Source organism: Mirounga angustirostris, unplaced genomic scaffold (genome assembly GCF_029215605.1).
Source record: "Mirounga angustirostris isolate CCGP_5_RB_7025 unplaced genomic scaffold, mMirAng1.0.hap1 SCAF_3, whole genome shotgun sequence".
Classification (NCBI taxonomy): domain Eukaryota; kingdom Metazoa; phylum Chordata; class Mammalia; order Carnivora; family Phocidae; genus Mirounga; species Mirounga angustirostris.
In genome coordinates, this window is record NW_026991711.1 from 12342980 (window position 1) to 12364167 (window position 21188).

General features: G+C 42.1%; 1 protein-coding gene across 9 annotated transcripts in view; it reads left to right on the forward strand.

Annotated features, from left to right (window-relative positions):
* Positions 1 to 21188, forward strand: part of DOCK9 (dedicator of cytokinesis 9) — a 326271-nt gene that overhangs the window by 185008 nt on the left and 120075 nt on the right. For all 9 annotated transcript variants that reach the window (XR_010409934.1, XM_045869641.3, XM_045869646.3 and 6 more), the window contains exons 14-27: positions 81 to 163; positions 743 to 865; positions 8653 to 8732; positions 8812 to 8999; positions 9163 to 9228; positions 10355 to 10447; positions 11715 to 11838; positions 12351 to 12472; positions 13590 to 13676; positions 14067 to 14156; positions 16093 to 16208; positions 16481 to 16550; positions 17394 to 17519; positions 18122 to 18193. Coding sequence is in view for 8 of the 9 variants with exons in the window: in XM_045869641.3 (XP_045725597.1) it covers positions 81 to 163; positions 743 to 865; positions 8653 to 8732; positions 8812 to 8999; positions 9163 to 9228; positions 10355 to 10447; positions 11715 to 11838; positions 12351 to 12472; positions 13590 to 13676; positions 14067 to 14156; positions 16093 to 16208; positions 16481 to 16550; positions 17394 to 17519; positions 18122 to 18193 (1440 nt within the window). In the remaining variant the exon portion in view is untranslated. The remainder of the gene's footprint in view (positions 1 to 80; positions 164 to 742; positions 866 to 8652; positions 8733 to 8811; positions 9000 to 9162; positions 9229 to 10354; positions 10448 to 11714; positions 11839 to 12350; positions 12473 to 13589; positions 13677 to 14066; positions 14157 to 16092; positions 16209 to 16480; positions 16551 to 17393; positions 17520 to 18121; positions 18194 to 21188) is intronic.

The window sequence follows — 21188 nt, forward strand, 5'->3', positions numbered from 1 at the left end:
ACCATGGGATGATGGCTCTTTAGACCACAACTCTGTTAGTGGGATGCAGCATCTCATGGCTTAATTCTGCTGTCTTCAAGGTTGCTCAGAAAGTGCTGAAGAATGCCAAGCAGGCATGCCAAAGATTAGGACAGTACCGAATGCCATTTGCGTGGGCAGCAAGGTAAGGACATCTTCCATATGTTTGATATAGATATGGATATATGGAGATAGGTAGGTAGATAGATAGATCTATTCTGTTTATTGTCCAGAGACAAAGAGGATTTAAATGTGTAAAACTGAAAAATAAGAAAGCGCGCCCTATCTGAATAATCACTTAGTAGAGTCCCAGAGAGGAACGATGCTGGCTGGAGGAGAGCTGTGCGAGGCCCGGCATCCCAGGTTCCAGCCACATGTCCTGAGCTCAGCTTGGGCAGCAGCCCGGGGGTGAGGTGGGGGATGGGTGGGGAGGGGGTGGGCTGGGTGGGGAATGAGGTGCCTGCAGATCATCCTTAATTGTGAGCTCTGCTTCTGACTGTGTATGTTGTTTCCTAAGCATGAGCCATTTGCTGGAAATGTTTTCTATGTAAATTGAGTTAGTTGTGTTCATCCTCATAAATGTCTTCCATGTTTTTAGATAATGAAATTTCTCTTAGCTACAGCCAATGGAATAAATTACTCTTCACATGGAAACCAAAGTTAAGTTGTGGATTTATTTTGGTCTTTGGAAACTCAGTTTAGAAATGTTGTTTGGCTATTTTAGGACGTTGTTTAAGGATGCATCCGGAAACCTTGACAAAAATGCCAGATTCTCTGCTCTCTACAGGCAAGACAGCAATAAGCTCTCCAATGATGACATGCTCAAGTTACTGGCAGACTTCCGGAAGTGAGTCTCAAAGCCTTACTTATTATTTGCACACCTGAGAAACAGAAGGTGTTTGCTGGGGAGGGGGGCAGTAGGCTTCATTCAAATGTCAAAGGGCCTGTTGGGTAAGCATGGAACTTTACCTCATGTCCTTGGGAAGGAAGAAAAGGTTTAAAATTGAAGAGTGTCCTGGTTAATTTGAATTCTTTAAATGATGTTTTTGGTGGTGCTGTGGAGGGTGGGGTGAGAGTAGAGATGAGCATAGGGAGGAAGGAGACAGTTGAGGGACCTTTGGCAAGAGATGGGAAAGGACTCAGCAAAGCCAGTGCAAGTGGCAGTGAGAGAAGGGGACTAATTGGGGTCACATCAGGGGATGCACTGTTCCCGATTGGGTGAAGGGTGGAAGGAGAGAGCAGTGGGTGGGTGGCACAATGGAGTGACTCAGGTACCATTAATTGAATGAGTGATGGAAGGGAAGGACAATAACTTATATAGTGCTTGCTGTTTACAAGCATTGTTTCGAATGCATTACCCATATTCATGAGTGTATGAGTTTCCTAGAGCTGCCAAAACAAAGTGCCACAGACTGGGTGGCTTAAACCCATGGAAATATATTCCCTCACAATTCTGGAGGCTAGAAGTCCAAAACCAAGACATTGCAGGGCCGCACTTGCTCCAAAATCTCTGGGGGAGGATCGTTCCTTGCTTCTTTCAGCTCTGATGACCCCAGGTGTTCCTCGGCTTGTGGCAGCATTGTTCCAGTGACTGCCTCTGGCTTCACATGGCCACCTTCCCGTGCGTCTCTGGTGCAAGTCCTTCTTATAAAGGAACGTGTCATACTGGATTAGGGCCAACTCCAGTGACCTCATCTTCTCTTGATTACATCTGTAAAGACCCTATTTCCAAATAAGGAGACATTCATAGGTACCAGGGGTTAGGACTTCAGCAGGTGTGTTTGGAGACACCGTTCGGCCCACCACAAGGCGGTGAAGAGAGGGCAAGCAGTGGCCGGAGCAGCCTGGCTGAGAATCTTCTATCACTGTGTGATAGGTGTTCCTATTTGGTGTTCCATCATAATGAGTTCACTTTGAAACTTAGAAAACTGATTTCCTTTGCTTGGGACATGGTTTTAGACATTCTCTGGGAAAATTTTGGGAATGAGAAAGAATTGAGGGTATTAAAAAATAATGAAATGAAAAGAAGGGCCAAGAGCCAGCGTCTCGTTATTCTGTACCATAGGAGCTTTACAGTCTTAGCTTTTTATTTTGGAAAAACAAAAAACAAACAAAAAAACACATTTCAAAGTAACAGTGTCACTTTGCTTAGAACTCAGGACTGGTTGTTAAAAGTTCATTTTTGCCTTGTTCTTACTTCTCTCGCCCTGATTTTTCAGAATTCTAAATAGAGTCGTAATTAGCATCTCTTAAAAACGTTTACTTACTAATAGTGAGTATTATCACATATAGCATGTCATCATACAGTAATTACTATCATGTTTCCCCTTTGCTTGTAGAATAAAAAGTCATTTTACTTTATTTTGTTTTTTGAAAACTCCAGTCACCTTTTAGATTACAGTTTTCTTGCACTAGACTACCATACAGTTCTTAATAATCATGATGTGGGTCCAAATGTAATCACTTAAGAAGGTGTATATACTATCTTGTTCAGGAGGAGAAAGTGTATCTATGTCACCTCATTTTTGAGAAGGAAGTATTTTATATATTGCCTTTTGTGTGTAAATGAAGAAATGGATAGGCAAATAGCTAACCAGATGGAAAGATAGGCATAAAATAGTCATATGGGATATACACCAAAATGGTGGTCATGGTTGTCTCTGAGGGATGGGTGTATAGATGGCTTTTCACTTCTACTTTATAGCTTTCCATGATTTTACGTGGATTTTTTTTTTAAAGATTTTATTTATTTATTTGACAGAGAGATACACACACAGCGAGAGAGGGAACACAAGCAGGGGGAGTGGGAGAGGGAGAAGCAGGCTTCCCGCGGAGCAGGGAGCCCGATGCGGGGCTCGATCCCAGGACCCTGGGATCATGACCTGAGCCGAAGGCAGACACTTAACGACTGAGCCACCCAGGCGCCCCAAGGACTTTCTTTTTTTTTTTTTAACATTTACTTTTATATTCTGACAAATAATGGAGTTCTTTATGTGTGGTGGAGTTTGGAAGCCCTATCAAAAGTTACGTCCTACACTGACTAGCTTGAGACTACCCTGGCTAGTGGTGGTGCTTTGGTGGTAGCCCCAGCTCACAGTTCCGTTCCTCAGTGAAGGCCGAAGGGTAGGACTCTACAGGTTCGTTAATGAAAAAATTATCTGAGCCAAGAGGCCATGGCCAGGCAGCAAAAAGCACAGACCTTCCCTGGTTCAGAGCCCAGCAGCATTCTCCCTGCACGCCGGGCCTTCATGGGTGTGCTCAGAAGGAAGGATCTTGTGGGAGGAGCGTGCTCCCAAGGGCCAGTGAGAGACACGGAAACCTGCAAATAGGGATGCGATGCTATCAGCATCAGAAGGTGCAGCTGTTATAGGGGAAGCTTTGTCTTTCCTTCTCAGCAAGAATCCAGAGAAATACCCATGTCCACTCCCTGTGCTTGCCATAGTGGAATTAGGGAACTGGAGGTTTCCTTTTTCCTTTTTTTCCTTTTTCCTTTCTAACCTTAGCATTGCTCTTTTTCTTTCCTATCTCTCTCTCTCTCTCTCTCTCTCTCTCTCTCTCTCTCTATCTATCTATTTATTTATTTTTTACAGAGAATAATCCTGTGTCACTGGCCTGGGCACCACCTTGGGTGCAAAGCTATTGCTTCTGCTCACATGATTGTCTCAAAATGTCATTTAGTAATGGATGGGAAAAATTTTCTCAAGCTGCCCCAGTCTAGAAAACAGCTGCCAAATCGCATAAGCCACTTCTCCCTTTCCCTCGCAGTAACTACCAGGGGACGTGTTCCAAGATTTAGTAAGAAAACAGTTCTGTCAGGTAGATGGTATTGCTGACATACATGCTTCCAGAAATATTTATCTAAGAAGGAACACTTGGTATTTTATGCTTGATTTGCTCATGATGGTGTCTTTTCTAAATTCTGCAGGAAATCTGAAAGCATGAAGGTAAAGTATAAAAATAGACATTCCCTTTTAAATGTAAACCTTTTTTTTTTTTTTTTCCGGTGCAAAAAGGTGTTTTTATTAAAGCATGGAGACAGGACTGTGGGCAGGAAGAGCTGCCTAAATATAAACCTTTGTTAATGCTACCATACTGGGTAGTTTAGTTAATAATATTATTAGGGTTTGTGCATGAGACTTACGTATATGTGTTTATTTGTACCTCTGTGTTCTTTGTGCCCAAGTTTGACATTCTTATCCCCGTTTCCCTTTGGTTACACTGCACTCAAGCTGGGTGGGGCTACTTGCCTTTCTCTTAAGCCATTGGGTACTTTCACCCCACCACGCTTTGCCCTCTGCCTAAATCGTGTCCTCTTCTGCTTTGGCACTCTGAGGGACCCCTACTCCTCTTTCAGAGTCCAGTCTGTAACTCACGTCCATGTTGGGAGACCTGGGGCAGGTTGTGCATCTCCTCTGCTTGAGTCTCCTCTTCTTTTTAAGGGGGAACCCTAATGGCCCTTGTAATCCTATAACTGTGGTGAGGACTAAAGGAAACTGCCTGTCAGAGTGCTTTCTCTCACCGAGAAGACTCATCTTGACCCCTTCCTTCACAGTACACTAGACACTGGCCTTCCCGTGGAGGTTTGCACACTGTCTGAAAGTGGTTCTTACATGTCTTGTTGAGGACGAGAATCATACCGTGTTTGTGTTCTGTCTGGGTGCTCAGTCGAGTGCGTGTTGTATCACCATAAGCACTTGGTAAATGGTAATTGGAATTTCTCATAGACATCAATTCAGTGATTTCGTTTAAACAAAAACATCTCAAATTTCTTTCAATCACATAAACATTTTTTAAGTGACTCCAAAGCTTTTAGGGACTATTTCCTTTTACAAAAATATAGTTAGGAGATTAAACTCACTGCCAACAGACCCAGGCATGCCTGTATTGCCAGTTAATCACTTTAATGGGTCAGGACAGACAGTAGAGAAGGGGGGGACCGGGCTGCGGAAACACAGAGGTGAGGACACCCAGTCTGTTGGCAGGATGACTGCTGGTTTGTGATACTCCCCCTGCCTCTGGGGATTGTTGAGCAGTTGTATGGGCAATGGGAAGAGAAAACCTTTCCTTTTCCTAAGAGCGAGAGTTTGAGCCTCATTCCTAGGTTTATATGTATACAAAAGCAGTTCCCAAATTCCAGACACCCTACGTGTGTCTACTTTATACATTTATTTAATGAAGTTTTAGGATGGGTTTTCATGCTCAAGTATTTTAAGTTTTGCGTGGAATATATATGCTTAACAGATTAAAAAACAACAACAACCTAATCCCAGTCATAAGAGAATTCGCTTTGTGTAATACACACACACACCTCCCATCACTTTGCAAATGCATATAAAAAAGGCAGAATTTTTGTTGTTTGTGAGGTTTTAATGTCTGATAAGCCAAGTTGAATAAAACCCCTAAACTTTTGAAGTAAGTTTAAGATTATATTTAAAAAACTAAGCTTCCACAAAGCCCATGTGCTGTGTGGTATGGAACTAAGCTCAGATCTGTGCTTTCTTGGAAATTCATGGACATAATGCCTCTATAGAAATAGCAGCCAGAAGTAAAAGCTCTCAGCAGAGGGAAGAAACCAAATGAGAAATAAGTATAGTTAGACACAGAAGTAAATAACACATTATACAAAGAGTTCCAGTGAAGATTGTTTAATTAAAATTTGTTGCTTAGAAATCCAGTTATCAAAAGTTCATATGAGGATGATGTCAGAGTAATAGAAAAAGTGGTGAAGGAGGTACCTACTCATTTATGGGTAGAAGTAACTGGGAAGGGGTGAAATACAGCGCTCTTGAGTACTTATATTTGGAAGTATTCTTTGTAATAAACAGAATACTTCTGACTCGAGGAGGCAGAGGCAACGTCATAGGTGTCTCTAAGATTTGTGGGATGCAGTATTTTGTGGTATGCTGGCAGTGTTGACTTGTTCGGATGAAGAGGCAGAGCAAGGCACTATATGTCAGGAAAATTTATAGCTGCATAGAAACCCATGGGTCTAAGGGTTGATGTCCCTGAAGAGCTTTGTGTGAAGCTGAGAGAGACTCCGACAGTATATCATCTGGGGAGCACGCAGTATGCGGGAGACCAGCGACAGCTCCCAGGAAGTGATTGTCAAAGGCACAGTCTTCCTGCTAGTAGCAAAGAATATCGTGTTTTTGAACAAATCACACAGTGGGCACAGGGACAAGGGGTAGGGGTGATGCTGGGCTGTCACTGGACATCTTTTGGCCAGAAATCTTTTTAACTGAAGGCAGAATATGTGGAAAATTGTGGACTTGCCTTCCTGATAGTGATCTCTCTCAGGATTTCAAGGAATTGCTCATTTAAACTCAGATATAAACAAAAGACAGGTGGAAAGGAGAGAAATGCTAGGAGAAACGCTGGAAGTTGGAGCTGGCCATGGGCAAAGATGAATGTGCTCAGCATGGTCTTGTAAGGACAAGAATTTAAGACTGTTGGGCGCCTGGGTGGTGCGGTCTGTTAAGCATTCAGCTCTTGGTTTTGGCGCGGTCTCAGCGTTGTGAGATTGAGCCCTGCGTCAGGCTCTGTGCTCAGTGGGGAGTCCGCTTGAGATTCTCTCTCCATCTCTCTCTGCCCCTCTGCTTGTGTGCATGCTCTCTCCTCTCTAAAATAAAATAAATAAATCATAAAAAAAAAAATTTAGGACTGTTAGGAAGTCCTGATGCAGGTGAACAATACCCCAGAATAGACTGACATGTTACCTGTGAGGCTGCTTAACAGGTAACAGGAGCTAGGATAGGAACTTTTCAAAAATAGGAATAAAACCAAATGCAGAATCTGTAGGCCAAAGAGCTTTGATGTTTTTTGGCAGTGTTTTAAAAGACATTATTAAACAGGGGGCTTATGAAGAACCATGAGGCAGCATTCTGTTTTCTAGGAATAAGTCATATCATGTTGAACTAGTCATCCTAACTACATTTCTGCTTTTCTTTTTTTAATTGGGTTTCTAAACTGGTACCACAGAGGAATGGAAAGCCTCTGACAAGTATATATTCTTTTTTTTTTTTTTTAATTTTTTTTTTTATTTATTCATTTGAGACAGAGAAAGAGAGAGAGAGAGCATGAGCAGGGGGAGAGGCAGAGGAAGAGGGAGAAGCAGGCTCCCTGCTGATCAGGGAGCCCAACATGGGACTCGATCCCAGGACCCTGAGATCATGACCTGAGCCGAAGGCAGACGCTTAACCATCTGAGCCACCCAGGTGCCCCGACAAGTATATATTCTAATGTCCTGTGAACAAGTCAGAGAAGTGTAGTATGCATGAGTGGACAGTTGTTCGACTGCTGGAGTAACCAGACGCCAGGACCGGTGATGCATGGGCTACTATCAGGCTGCCGATGGGCCTTTAGAGGCTTGAGAAGGAACCTATGCTTGGCTGTATTCTGTGCAGTGTCATCATCAGTGACTTTTTTGAGAATATAACATGCTGATGAAATGCCTTCATGACATCAAACTATTAGGAATATCTAATACATTAGATGTTAGAATCTGGACTTAGGAGGCTTTGATCAACTAGAAATGGCTCAAATGTAAAAGAGTGAGATTTCCTCAAGGCAAAATCAAATCCTGTTCTGAATTCCAAAAAACATAATTTTATGAATACAGGATGGAGAGAGATGGTATGGTAGTAGAGCATATAGAAAAAGATGTACATCACTACGATGGTGTGACTACCACAAAATAATAGTATTTGGCTACATTAGTAGAAGTGTATATTGTTCAAAACCAGATAGCTGCTTGATCCCCACCTGGTCAGACCTTTCTGGGCCTGTTGTATGCAGTTTGGGTGCCTGACATAAATGGGACGTTCTTCTAGGGGGAAATGGCATTGGAGGAAGGTCCAAAAACACTGAAAATGATGGACTTCAGCAAGATGTGGTTGCTGTTTGTAGATGGTTGAAAGGTGTTACACAACGAAGTGTAACCAGGGCGCTTGGTGAGTGGAAGTTCCAGAGAGGCAAAGTGAGGAAGAGCGATCTGGGTGTCAAAATGGCTATGTTGAAAGTTTCCCTCCAGCTAGGAGGGGGTGATGTGGTAGCAGTTCTCGTCAGGAACGTCACAGAGGAGATTCTCGGACTGAGTTAGACCAAATACAAATCAGCCATTTCACTGCATACCTACTTTGTGTCCAGCATTTCACTAGACACGGGAGCCTAAGATGGCTTCTAGCTCTGTATTTTCATGACTCGAGCCAAGAATGGGGGTGAGAGTGGTTCACGAAAACGGTAGCTATCCCATCTTGCCGATATTCTTACCTAGATTTGTGCAGTCTAACACGGGAGTCACTGGCCACAGGTGACTACTGAACACGAGGAATACAGCAAGCCCGAACTGAGATGAGTTATAAGTGTAAAATACATCTGGATTCAGAGAATTAGAATAACTTTTTATACTGATTACATATTGAAATAAGAACTTTTGGGATATATTGGGTTAAATAAATATATTCTTAAAACTAATTTTACCTGTTTCTTTTTACCTTTTAAAGTGTGGCTTCTAGAAGGTTTAAAATTACTTTTGTGGCTCACATTATATTTCTCTGGGAAGTGCTGCTCTGGAATTTAGGTTTTAGAGCTAACCTAACTTATAAACGTGTGATTTTTCTCTTCTTCTGTTCCTAGGCCTGAGAAGATGGCGAAGCTCCCAGTGATTTTGGGCAATCTAGACATTACAATTGATAATGTTTCCTCCGACTTTCCTAGTAAGTATAAGTTCTCTGTAATAACCAGACAAAGTTCTTTTTGACTTTTACTTCAATTTGTTTGTTTTTAATTTTCCAGATTATGTCAATTCATCATACATTCCCATGAAGCAATTTGAAACCTGTAGTAAAACTCCAATCACATTTGAAGTCGAGGAATTTGTGCCCTGCATACCCAAACACACTCAGCCTTATACCATCTACAACAATCACCTTTATGTTTATCCTAAGTACTTGAAATATGACAGTCAAAAGTCTTTTGCCAAGGTGAGTACAAAGATCAAGGTTTGTTTTGATATCAGACTCTCTTGGGTTTTGGCTTCTCATGTTCTTTTATAAATACTTACATTAAAAAATAAAAAATAAATAAATACATATTCTGGCTTTTTGTTTCATTTGCTATTTCTTTTTTCTTTAAATATTGCTGCAGGCCAGAAATATTGCTATTTGCATTGAATTCAAAGATTCAGATGAGGAAGACTCTCAGCCTCTGAAGGTTTGTTTTTTATATATGTTCGCATTTTTCCATTTTAAAAATGGACCTGTGTGATATTGCACAACTAAAGGAATTTAACACATTATAATCAACACAGACACAAAAATACGTGACATCACAATATATAACCACATGTGCTGAACCTTACAGAATATGGAGTAATTGAGTTCTTGCTCCTCACTGACTGTTCCTGTTTTGTTACACTCTTTAGGGATGAAGGTTTCTTATGTATGTTCAATTCAGTAAACATACCATGTCTTACTATGAGCCAGGCATTGTGTGGGTGCTAAGAATTGTATTAGTAAGATTGGTAACAGAAATAATAATAAAAATAGATTGATATTTGTTGTTTATCATAGTATAGTAATAATAGGTAATAAATTAGTGGTGATGTTTATGGAATGCTTAGTATAATGCAGTCTCTGAGCTTAGAGCCTTATAGGTATTAAGCTCCTTTAATTCCCCTAAGTATTTTTTAGATGAGACTAATGCACAGAATTTAAATAAGTTGCTTCAGCCAATCCATTAGTGGAATCACTATTCAAACTCAGGTAGTTTGGCTCCAAATTCTTTACTGTAACTATGTGGAAATGACTTTGCAAGAAGGGAAGGAGACAAAGATGCAAAGAAGAATATAATAATGGTTTTTGCCCTCACGAAATTCACGGCTTAGTGGGAAAGGTAGTCATGGAGAAAAAACTCCTGGCACATAGAAATGGTTTGTTGTCAAAACTGAATAATTAATATAAAAATGCTGAGGGGTCACAGAGGAAGGATGGACGCATGGAAGTTTGGTGCACATGGAAGGGAAGATCATTCAGATGGAGGGATTGCATGAGCGCAGGCATGGAGGTGTGAAAGGAAACTGTGGTCAAGGTGCTGTCTAGTTACAGCAAGGACAGGTGTGTGTGCTTGGGGGAGGGAGGTGGTGCTGGTAGATGGACTGGAGGATGGGTTGGATCCAGGAGTAAGGGGGCTTAGGGGTCTGGAGTCTCTTAGGTAGAAGAAATCCATCAGAGGTGGTTATAAATTTATGCTGTAGGAATGCCTCTTGACACATCTGAGTTTAATTTCTGACTCTGTTAATTAAATACTGGTGTCTTTCTTTGCTAACTCTTAACTTTAGTGCATTTATGGTAGACCGGGTGGACCAGTGTTCACAAGAAGCGCCTTTGCTGCAGTTTTACACCATCACCAAAACCCCGAATTTTATGATGAGGTAAACAAGGAGGTTTTCTTTTCTTTTCTTTTCTTTTTTTAAAGACTTTATTTATTTATTTGACAGAGAGAGACAGCGAGAGAGGGAGCACAAGCAGGGGGAGTGGGAGAGAGAGAAGCAGGCTTCCTGCTGAGCAGGGAGCCCGATGGGGGCTCGATCCCAGGATCCTGGGATCATGACCTGAGCCGAAGGCAGACGCTTAACGACTGAGCCACCCAGACGCCCCCAAACAAGGAGGTTTTCAAGGGAAAACCCAGTTAACAAGTTTTAAGGAAAACTCTTTAAGTTCTTTGCTTAGTAAAGCAAAAAACAAGAGAAACTGCATACTATACTGGAATTACAGTGTTAGAACTAAATGTTGAAGTATTTATTTTACATTGTCTTTTCTAATTACAACAGTAACATTCATTCTAAAAACTTGAAAAATGCAGATAATAGAAAAGAAAAAGTCAAAATCTCTCCTCTATTACTACCACAATTAATATTCTGACATATATTCTTTCAAATTCATACTTAAGGATAGTTATATTTGTCAGACCTGAGAATCTTTCTCATTATTGGGTTTCTTTATGTAGAATGATAGTGTAGTTCATCAAAACTACTATATGAATCTTACTTTTAAATGTTCTATCCTGGTTTTTCATCATGCTGTTGCTGTGTTAAGTTCATAGAGTGGTTGATGTCGTGGTTTCCAGTTCTTTCTAGAGTTGAAATACCAATTCTCCCATTTCTGGTCGGTGAATGTCTTGGTCTGTTCAGGCTACTGTAACAAAATACTAGACTGGGTGGATTGTAAACAGCAGATATTTACTGCTCACAGTTCTGGAGGCTGAAGTTGTAGGTCATGATGCCAACATGGCCGGGTGACGGCCATCTTCCTCCTGGTCACAATTGTACCCTCACATGGTGGAAAGGGAGGGGGAGGGCTTTGTTGGATCTCTTGTAAGAGCATTAATCCCATTCATGAGGGCTCCACCCTCATGACCTAATCACCCCCAAAGACCCCACCTCCAAATACCATCACCTGGAGGGGTTAGGATTTTAACATACCAATTTGGGAGGTGGGTGGGGACACACACATTTAGCCCATAACAGTGTATTATGGATCCATTTCTTCTTTAGCACAGTTTATGTTCTCTGATTTATTTGACTGCAAATGTTAATATGAGTTTGGAGACCCAATGCACAAGACATGTCGTGTGGCTGCTTTCATTGAGAATTTTTGTTTTAAGATATTAAAAAAGTTGTTATTTTGTCTTCCTTGCAGATTAAAATAGAACTGCCCACCCAGCTGCACGAAAAGCACCACTTGTTGTTCACATTCTTCCATGTCAGCTGTGATAATTCAAGTAAAGGGAGCACAAAGAAGAAGGATGTTGTTGAAACACAAGGTTTGGGATTTCATCATTCCCTTGATTGTTCATAACTTACATATTAGGTTCTTAAGTTTTATTTTGATTCTGAACCCTCATCCTCTTGCGGAATTTTTATTTTTTTAAAGATTTTATTTATTTGGGGGGGGGAGAGCATGAGCCAGGGGAGGGGCAGAGGGGGAGGGACAAACAGACTCCCCACTGAGCACGGAGCCCAATGTGGGGCTCCATCCCAGGACCCGTAGATCTTGACCTGAGCCAAAGTCAGACGCTACTGAGCCACCCAGGCGTGCCCCTTTGTGGAGTTTTTAGATGAAGTTTGTGAAGGTAGTATGCCTGATCTGCATATGTAAGTTTTTATAAAAGATCATTTTAGAATTATAATCCCAAAGAGGCCAAAGTACATTGTAGACAATGTTCTGCAGAGACTAGATTCAGGGCCTTAAAGATCAGGCAGTTTAATGGCATTGACTTTCTTTCATACGTTTTCAAATACCTACAGTGAAGTTTTTTGTGCTTTTTTTCAACAGTTGGATATTCCTGGCTCCCTCTCCTGAAGGATGGAAGAGTGGTGACTAGTGAACAGCACGTTCCTGTCTCAGCCAATCTCCCATCTGGCTACCTTGGCTACCAGGAGCTTGGGATGGGCAGGGTATAGGACTTTAAGATTGATTTATCCTAGGACCTTCAGAAAACATGAAAAATCAACGAAAGCAAGAATAACACAAAAAAAGCACATAGTATTTTTGCTGGTCCCAACATTTTCGTTTTAGTTATTCATTTTCAAGTAAACATAGGGCAGTGGAAGGCAGTGCTACTGACCGCACAATTGAGAATTATGGTTTGGGCATTTTAGAAGCCCTGAACCAACAGCGTCTCAGCAGGGGAATGGAGACTTGGAGACACTGGATGAGGTAGAAGTTTTTCGCTGCACACTAGCCATGCTCAAGTAAGGATGTGTTCTTAGAGTCACACAGACTATTAGGAATTGTCTTCCAGCTTAGGGTAAGTCTAGTAACAAATCTCGCCCACAGGGTAGCCCGTTCTGATACATTTTCTGATTCATTAAAGCCTGAATTTTCTTAGATTTCTCCAATCAGTTAGTTGGTTTTGCTTTTTTTTTTTTTTAGCCATCTTAAGTTTTATAGACTTCAGTTTTTTAACAAGCTTAGGTAAGGTTTCATTTCATTTTAAATGGCTTTTAATGTTTCTCTACATTTAAGTAGTGCCAAATTTGGGTCCGTGTTATGGACAAATGGTCAAAATATTCCAAAATCAGGGGAAATCATACATTCAATCAAATCAAACATTCAGTTAAAATTTCTAGTCTGAACAAGAGAAAATGGAGGTTTCAAAAGTCAAAATAAGCACCCACAGATGATTAGCCCTTTCCCCATGTTAGGACTTCTTCTACTGTCCTCTTTGCTGGATGCGGTATCTTCTGCCATCACTTTCACAATCCTGAGCTCTGGTTTGGCTAAGTCATTGTGAAATAGCCTTCTTTCCCTCTCAAATGGACAGTAATTCTACAGCTGCAACTAAGCAAAAGATAACTTAGAAAATCCAGGAAGGAGAGCACTGTACTTGGGGGAAGAAAGTGGGCGGAAATTAGTATTGGTTGCATTCCTGCTGTTAGCCAGCCGTAACTATTGAGTCACTGACGCTGTTTGGGCCTTTGACACCTCATCACTCCCCTCTGTGAACGTGGTGTTTGAAGCCAAGATCACTAATCTGTTGGGATGTTTTTTTTCCCTTCCCTATCTTTTCAGCATTATGGTCCAGAAATTAAATGGGTAGACGGAAGCAAGCCACTGCTAAAAGTTTCAACTCACCTGGTTTCCACAGTGTATACTCAGGTATGTTTTATTCCACTAGCATTAGCAGTGATTGCCAAGTGAATGAGTGTGCACAATTTTTTGGCAAAATGAAATCCTAATTGATATGTCATATGGATATATTTTTACTCTAGAGGTCCTTCATTGAAGAAAGTACATTATAAGGTGCTCCTATGTACTGATATAACTGAATAGTATAAGTAACATTTTTCAACAATTTCCTCTTTTGTTGGAGGATCTTTGAAATCTTCTTTAAAATTTATTTTTATTTTTATCTCTTTGATGTTTTCATTTTTATATGATGAGTTTCATATCTAAATAAAACATGCATGCTGCAAGAAGCAGATACTCCTGTTTCCACAGCATTATGCTAATAGGCTTTCTTTCTTTCTCTTCTTTTTTTTCTCCCAGGATCAGCATTTACATAATTTTTTCCAGTACTGCCAGAAAACCGAATCTGGAGCCCAAGCCTTAGGGAGTGAACTTGTAAAATACCTTAAGGTATCAGATGACTTTCTTAGTAACCCCTTTTTAATGAGTTTGGGGTAGGTTGGGTTTTCTTTTTGGTGTCAAGTATTGTTCTTACCACTCGGGAACCTTGTAAGGATGTTCTTAGCTAGATACTCTCACGTTGATAGCTTCTGTGTGGTTTTAGATGGTGGCAAGAAGTGGATTCAGAAATAGGACAACTCCAGAACACTATATGTTAACTATACTGGAATTAAAAGAAAAAACTAATTAAAAAAAGAAAAGAAGAAGAAAAAGCGAAGAAATAGGACAACTCCTGCCTTCATCCTCATCCCACATGTACTGTTTTTAGGCCCAACTCAAAACACATTGTTCTTTGCATAGAAAATCACTCACTAACACAGGCCTATCTGTTGAGTGCTCCCCGGGTGCAGAGCACAGTAACAGGCACATAAGAAGTGTGCTTTAGTCCCACGGTTAAGTAATTTCTAGTTCACTATAGGAGATAACATAACCTTGGAGAATGTGTGCTAGGTAGGGGAAAAAAACCCAAAAAACAAACAAACAAACAAAAAACCCCTGAAAAAACAGAAAGAAGGCACATGCCCAACCCCAGTGTTGTGCAGGGGTTGGAGGCTCCCAGCATCACGGAATAGTGAGAACAAGGTGAGGTTTATCTAGGGGAGCTTTATCCAGAGTGTGGTTCCATGGGAATATTTTTGTAAAAGGAGAGTAGCTAAAAGAGCATCCTAGGCATGAGGACAAAATATAAGAAATGTGAGAAATGGGGGCACCTGGGTGGCTCAGTCAGTTAAGCGGCCAGCTCTTGATTTCAGATCAGGTTACAATCTCAGGGTCCTGGGATTGAGCCCCGCACTGGCCTCCATGCTCAGTGGGGAGTCTGCTTGAGATGCTCCCTTTCCCTCTGCCCCTCCCCGCACATGCTTGCTCGCTCTCAAATAAATAAATCTTAAAAAAAAAAAAAGAAATGTGAGAAATGGAATACAAGTTTGTTTGACTTCAGCAAGGAACATGGAATGAGAGTTCTGAAATCGCTGCTTGGCCAAGTACCTTTCAGGTATCTCACAGAGAGCCTTATGACTTTAAGAAGAGTCTTTGTGTTAGCTTTCTATTGCTGCTCTAACAAATTACCACAAACTTGGTGGCTTCAAACAACACGGATTTATTTTCTCATACTTCTGTAGGTCCGAAGTCTGACACAGGCCTCACTGGGCTCAAATCAAGGTGTTAGTAACATGGCTGAGTTCCTTTCTGGAAACTCTGGGCGTGAATCTGTTTCCTTGACCTTTCCCAGCCCTCATTCCTCATTCCTTTGCTTGTGACCTCTTCCTCCATCTCAAAGCCAACAGTGTTCCATCTCTGACCATTCTTTCCTTAGGCACGTCTCCTCTGACTCTCTCCTTCTACCTCCCTCTTCCGACATTAAAGACCCTTGTGATGACTTTGTGTCCACCTGAATAATCCAGGATGGTCCCCCTACCTTAAGGCCGCCTTAATTCCCTTTTGCCACGTAACATATTCACAGGTTCTGGGGATTAGGATGTGAATATCTTTGTCCCTTATTCTGCCTGCCACTGCCTTCCATTGTTTAGATAGACTTCTTCCATCCTTGTTTGGAACTGAGTGGAAATTGCGTGGGGTTGGTCTCTTTTTTTTTTCCCTGTAAGATTTTCCTTTATTTGAGAGAGAGAGCAGGGTTGATATCCTTTTAAGAAGATAACACAAATGGGGCGCCTGGGTGGCTCAGACGGTTAAGCGTCTGCCTTCGGCTCAGGTCATGATCCCAGGGTCCTGGGATCGAGCCCCGCATCGGGCTCCCTGCTCCTTGGGAGCCTGCTTCTCCCTCTGCTTCTCTCTCTGTCTCTCTGTCTCTCATGAATAAATAAATAAAATCTTTAAAAAAAAAAAAAAAGAAGAAGATAACACAAATGCCATTCCATATCTGTAGAGCCTGCATGCGATGGAAGGCCATGTGATGATCGCCTTCTTGCCCACCATCCTAAACCAGCTATTCCGCGTCCTCACCAGAGCAACCCAGGAGGAAGTTGCCGTCAATGTGACACGGTAAGAGAGGCGGATAGGCGGATACCTTCTTCCCTTTCAGTCTGTCCACATCTGGAGCACGGTCATACATATCTGGGATGCTAGTATGTGTTGACCATTATATTTAAGAAATTTCTTTTGATCCCATGTATAGGGACCCCATCTAATTACTCGTTTCCTTGTTTCCTGTGGTGCCAATAGCATCATCATTGTTCTGCAACTACTGTGTAATAATGAAATGTTTTCATTTTCACATTACTATTCATTGCTTTATTCATTTCTGTGGTGTGTAGGGTCATTATTCATGTGGTTGCCCAGTGCCATGAGGAAGGATTGGAGAGCCACTTGAGGTCATATGTTAAGGTATGTAAAATAAACGGTCCCGATCATTTAAATCCGTGGCTCTCCAATTTTCCTTCTAAGGACTCATTTTTTAAAAACCTAGTTATTTTGGGATGAAACTTAATACCTCTGCTTTCTCTTCTATACCTTAGCCAGTGCTTGTACCTGAATGAGAGGAAGTCCAGAGAGGGGCAGCCATTCATTTATTTACTTAATTTAATTTTTTCAACGTACATTTCTTATAATGGGTTTTGCAAATAATAATGACGTGGAATTTTAAAGAAGAATTTTAAGTCACTCTTGGTAGGCCTTTGGTATAGCCCTATTGTTTTCATCTTTCTTTTTCCCAACTAAAATTTGCAGTAAAACTGTTTCTTCTGAGATGAGAAGGTTAGCGCTGGCCACCATCAAATTAGATAATTATGTGGGACAGCAAGAGATGTCACTAGGATGAATATCAACAGGTTCTTCCTTTATGTAACACTATTCAATAGACAAGAGTGGTGGTTACCATTCTGAAAAGTTACACACATTCTATTTAGTCTTAAGACACCTCTGTAAATTACAGCTACGGAATCAAGTCACCCAGTGTCAGGTGACACATTCCTTGAAGTCCTTGGGAGGTGGAATTGTGGGCTGGAGGACCACTGACCTGAGCCAGGTGGTTCCCGTATTGTTATGGGTTCCCTGAAGGTATCCTGGGCTCCCTCTTTGTGTCACCCTTCCCTCCTTCTGTTACCACACCTTCCTCTCCCACCTTGCACTTGTACCTCGGTCCCTCACCGCCATCCCTTGGAGCCTCTCCTGCTTTCAGCCCATCCTAGATAACAGGGACATTAAAATATCTTTCCCTTTTCTTCAAAGTATGCTTATAAGGCTGAGCCGTACATTGCTTCTGAATACAAGACCGTGCACGAAGAACTGACAAAAGCCATGACCACAATTCTCAAGCCTTCTGCTGACTTCCTCACCAGCAATAAACTACTTAAGGTATGTGGGGTAGGGGTGGGGGGGCAGTGTGGCTCTGCAGTATTGAAATTGTTGGAAGAAAATCCGAACGCGGTAGCCTGATCAGTTCACCCTTCTTGTGTGTTTTAGACAGTCACAACCTCCTAAAAAGGGGGTAAAGAGTTAGTTCTTTGGGACCAACTTTGCTGCATATACTTGTGCTTCTAACAGACCTGCAAAATATTACTATATTTAAAATTTCACGGGCTCTTAAGTTTTAAGAATTCATTATATTCGAATGGGTGGAGGACACCGAGGTGGAGATTATAAAGGCAGCATCAGCAGGGGAGGCTCAGTCAGGAGGAAAGATCACAAATCTAATCCAGCAGTGCCTCTTGTTGGCTTGTGCCGTGCTGAGCGTGTGCACCCAGCTTCCTAGTGGGATGCAGTCCTTGTTGTGGGACACGCGAAAGCCGGAGAGCAGTTCCATGCACCTCTGGTCCGATAATACTTTGCCGAGTGGTTCAGCCCTGCTTTGGGGTCGCACCTGTTTTGCATCTGTAACATTGTCAGCCTAAGAGAGTAAACATCTCGCCTCCTAACTGTTGGGTTTCTCACCGGATCCTTTTTTTTTTTTCTTTCAGTATTCATGGTTTTTCTTTGACGTTTTGATAAAATCCATGGCTCAGCATTTGATAGAGAACTCCAAAGTTAAGGTACGTCACTTCGATCAGGGCTTGTGTGGTGGCTCTTAGGGGCAAGTCTTTTTGTTGCTTTGTAGCTCACATTCACAAATGCTCTCTGTTGCCAGTTACAGCACAGTTCTAGGTGCTTTCCAAGTAAGAAAGCATTTTATTCCAAGTAATAAAGCCATAGGGCTATCATAAAGTACTGCCCCATATTTTATAGATGAAGAAACTGAGCCCGGAGTGAGTTACTTGCCGAGGCCTCACTGCTAGCGAATGGAGCGAATGGCCACGTTTTGAGACCAGCCTGGCTTGAAAGCCCACTCTCCTGAAGCATGTGTTACCAAGTCCAAAGAAAACTGTCTTTTCCTTTGTATAGCCTGGAAGTCTTCAAGTCTGTTGAAATGAAAGTAACAGTTTAAGCATTTAATGTAAATGTAATTACCCAGTCTTGAACATTGTAGACCTTTCTCAGGGACTTAGATGAGAGTGTCTGATGTTACTTCATGTTTCCTGGAAGCAGTGAAGGGAGTTGGAGATAACTCCTCGCTGAGGTGCCTGGGTGTGTGTGACACTGGGTCCCCATGCTGAAGGTGTCCTGGGGATACCCTTCAGGCCTCTCTGGACTGATGCCTGTCTGGGTGTGACTGGCTGTCTGAGGCTCAGTGTAGATACATTTTTATAAGATTCTAATGTGGTAAACTCAGTGGTCAAGTGACAAAGTCCCTTTTGAGATGTGCATACTCTTGGAGTTGCCGTTATGACTATGAATGAATGCTGTCTGCGTTGCATTGTGCAGGGTCTTGAGTCTCATGGAGAACAGGAGGCCCACGTGCAGGGAGCAAGTCATGGTGCCCAGCAGTCTGTCACAGTGAATAAAGGGAGGACAGGGAGGCCACGGGGAAGGAGGGTGAAGATCTAGCTCCCTGCACCAGGGATTTGGACTCTGGGAGAAAGCCTTGGGAAAGGCTGCTGGATTTTGTTGGGCAGAAGGTTGGCAGCTCAGAACTGAAAGCCACACTTTCCTCTAGTAGAATGGGCACTGGTGCCTGACCAGGTGGGTTTCTTCTTCTTTTTTTTTTTCTTTCAATTCCGGTTTTAGTGCACAGGCAAATGCCAGATGGAGGTGGGCCCTGCTTTCCACAGAGTAATACACCATCTAAATCATGCCAGAATAGCCTGCCAAGTAAAAAACCTAGCAGATTGTCTACTTGGCAGTACGCAGCTAAGTGCGTGTGCACGCATGCACACACGCATGCACACACACACACACGCACCCACGCACGCACACACACATGCATGCACACATGCACCCACGCACGCATGCATGCACACACGCAGGTCATTTGGATGTAGTACTTCTACGTTAAAAATGTCATGTGCAGGATAGACTGTAGGCTTGCCTTAGTTTGCTCGGGCTTCCACAGCAAGTACCACAGCCTGGGTGTCCTTAACAATAGAAATTTATTTCCACGCAATTCTGGAGGCTAGAAGTCTGAGATCAAGGTGTCTGTAGGGTTGGTTTCTGAGGCCTCTCTCCTTGGCTTGTAGATGACTGTCTTCTCCCTGTGTCTGTGCATTGTCCCTTCTGTGCATGTCTGTGTCCAAATCTTCTCTTCTTATAAGGACACCAGTCTTGTTGGATTAAGGCTCACCTTAATGACCTCGTTTTAACTTAATTACCTCTTTAAAGATCCTGTCTCCAAATATAGTCATATTCTGAGAGACTCTGGGTTAGGACTTCAACATACGAATTTTAAGGAGACACAATTCATTCCATAACAAGGCCCCAATGGATTTTTCATTATTTTTGGCTCTGAGTAAATGTAATCACTCCAGAAAGATTGGTGGCTTGAGTATATTTAAAAATATAACTGTTTGTTCAGAAAGTATTCACTGAGAGCCCTTACTTATAGGCAAGCTCAAGGGTTACAAAGTTAAGTGAGGCGTGCTTTGTGCTGCCCCAGAGTTTAGGTGGGAAAGTGCATGACTAGACCACGGGAGCAATGGTCAAAGAGGTAATGAACACTTTTGAAATACCCACAGAAGTGAAAGTATCGGGCTCCTGGGTAGCTCAGTTGGTTAAGCGTCTGCCTTCAGCTCAGGTCATGATCCCAGGGTCCTGGGATCAAGTCCTGCACTGGGCTCCCAGCTCAGCTGGGAGCCTGCTTCTCCTTCTGCCTGCCACTCCCCCTGCTGTGTGCTCTCTCTCTCTCTCTCTGTCTCACTGTCAAAATAAATAAAATCTTAAAAAAGGAAAAGGAAGTATAGGTATCAGTAACATCTCTTTCCGAGAACTGTGATAGAAAATTTAAATAGAGTAATTTAATTGCATGTGTTTTTTTCTCAAGATGCTAAATTAAACCATAGAAATTTAGGGATGGTAGGGACCTGAAAGCTACCTTCTGGTCCAGCTGCTCCCATGTGCCGCAGAGGTTGAGATGGAGTATAGACCCGTGAGGTGCCCTGCACAGGGTCACACAGCAGAGCAGAGCCTAGAACTCATGCTAGAGTCAGAATCGGCTTCTCCCAGATGATCTGCCCTTTCCAGCCTTATAACTTAACTCTCCGGCACTTCTGGGAGGTAGTTTCTTTTTGGAACTCTTTAGAACAGACTGCTCAAATGCTACCATGCACAACCTTTTCTGTAAGTTAATTATATCTTGGCCCTAAAAGAATATTCAGAGAGTTTTTAGAAGTAGTTTATTTAAAAATTGTTATCCAGCATAAAAAGAAACACACTGGCATCCAAAAGGAGAAAGCTTAACCATAAGATAATTTACTATAAAAAGAGATTCAAAATACCTACTTACCACTTTGGAGAGTTCTAACATTTCACTTCTAGAGGGCTCCCCTCTGACTTCTTCCACGTCACCTGACGCCATGCCACTCCTTCCCCGAATCACACATTATAGATCTAGGAACTTCTCACATATTTTGACGGTTTTATTCATTTGCCTCATATCTTAGGAGTAATGAGTTTTATGTGTTTGAATTAGTTATTTTTAGGTCCGTCTTTATTTGC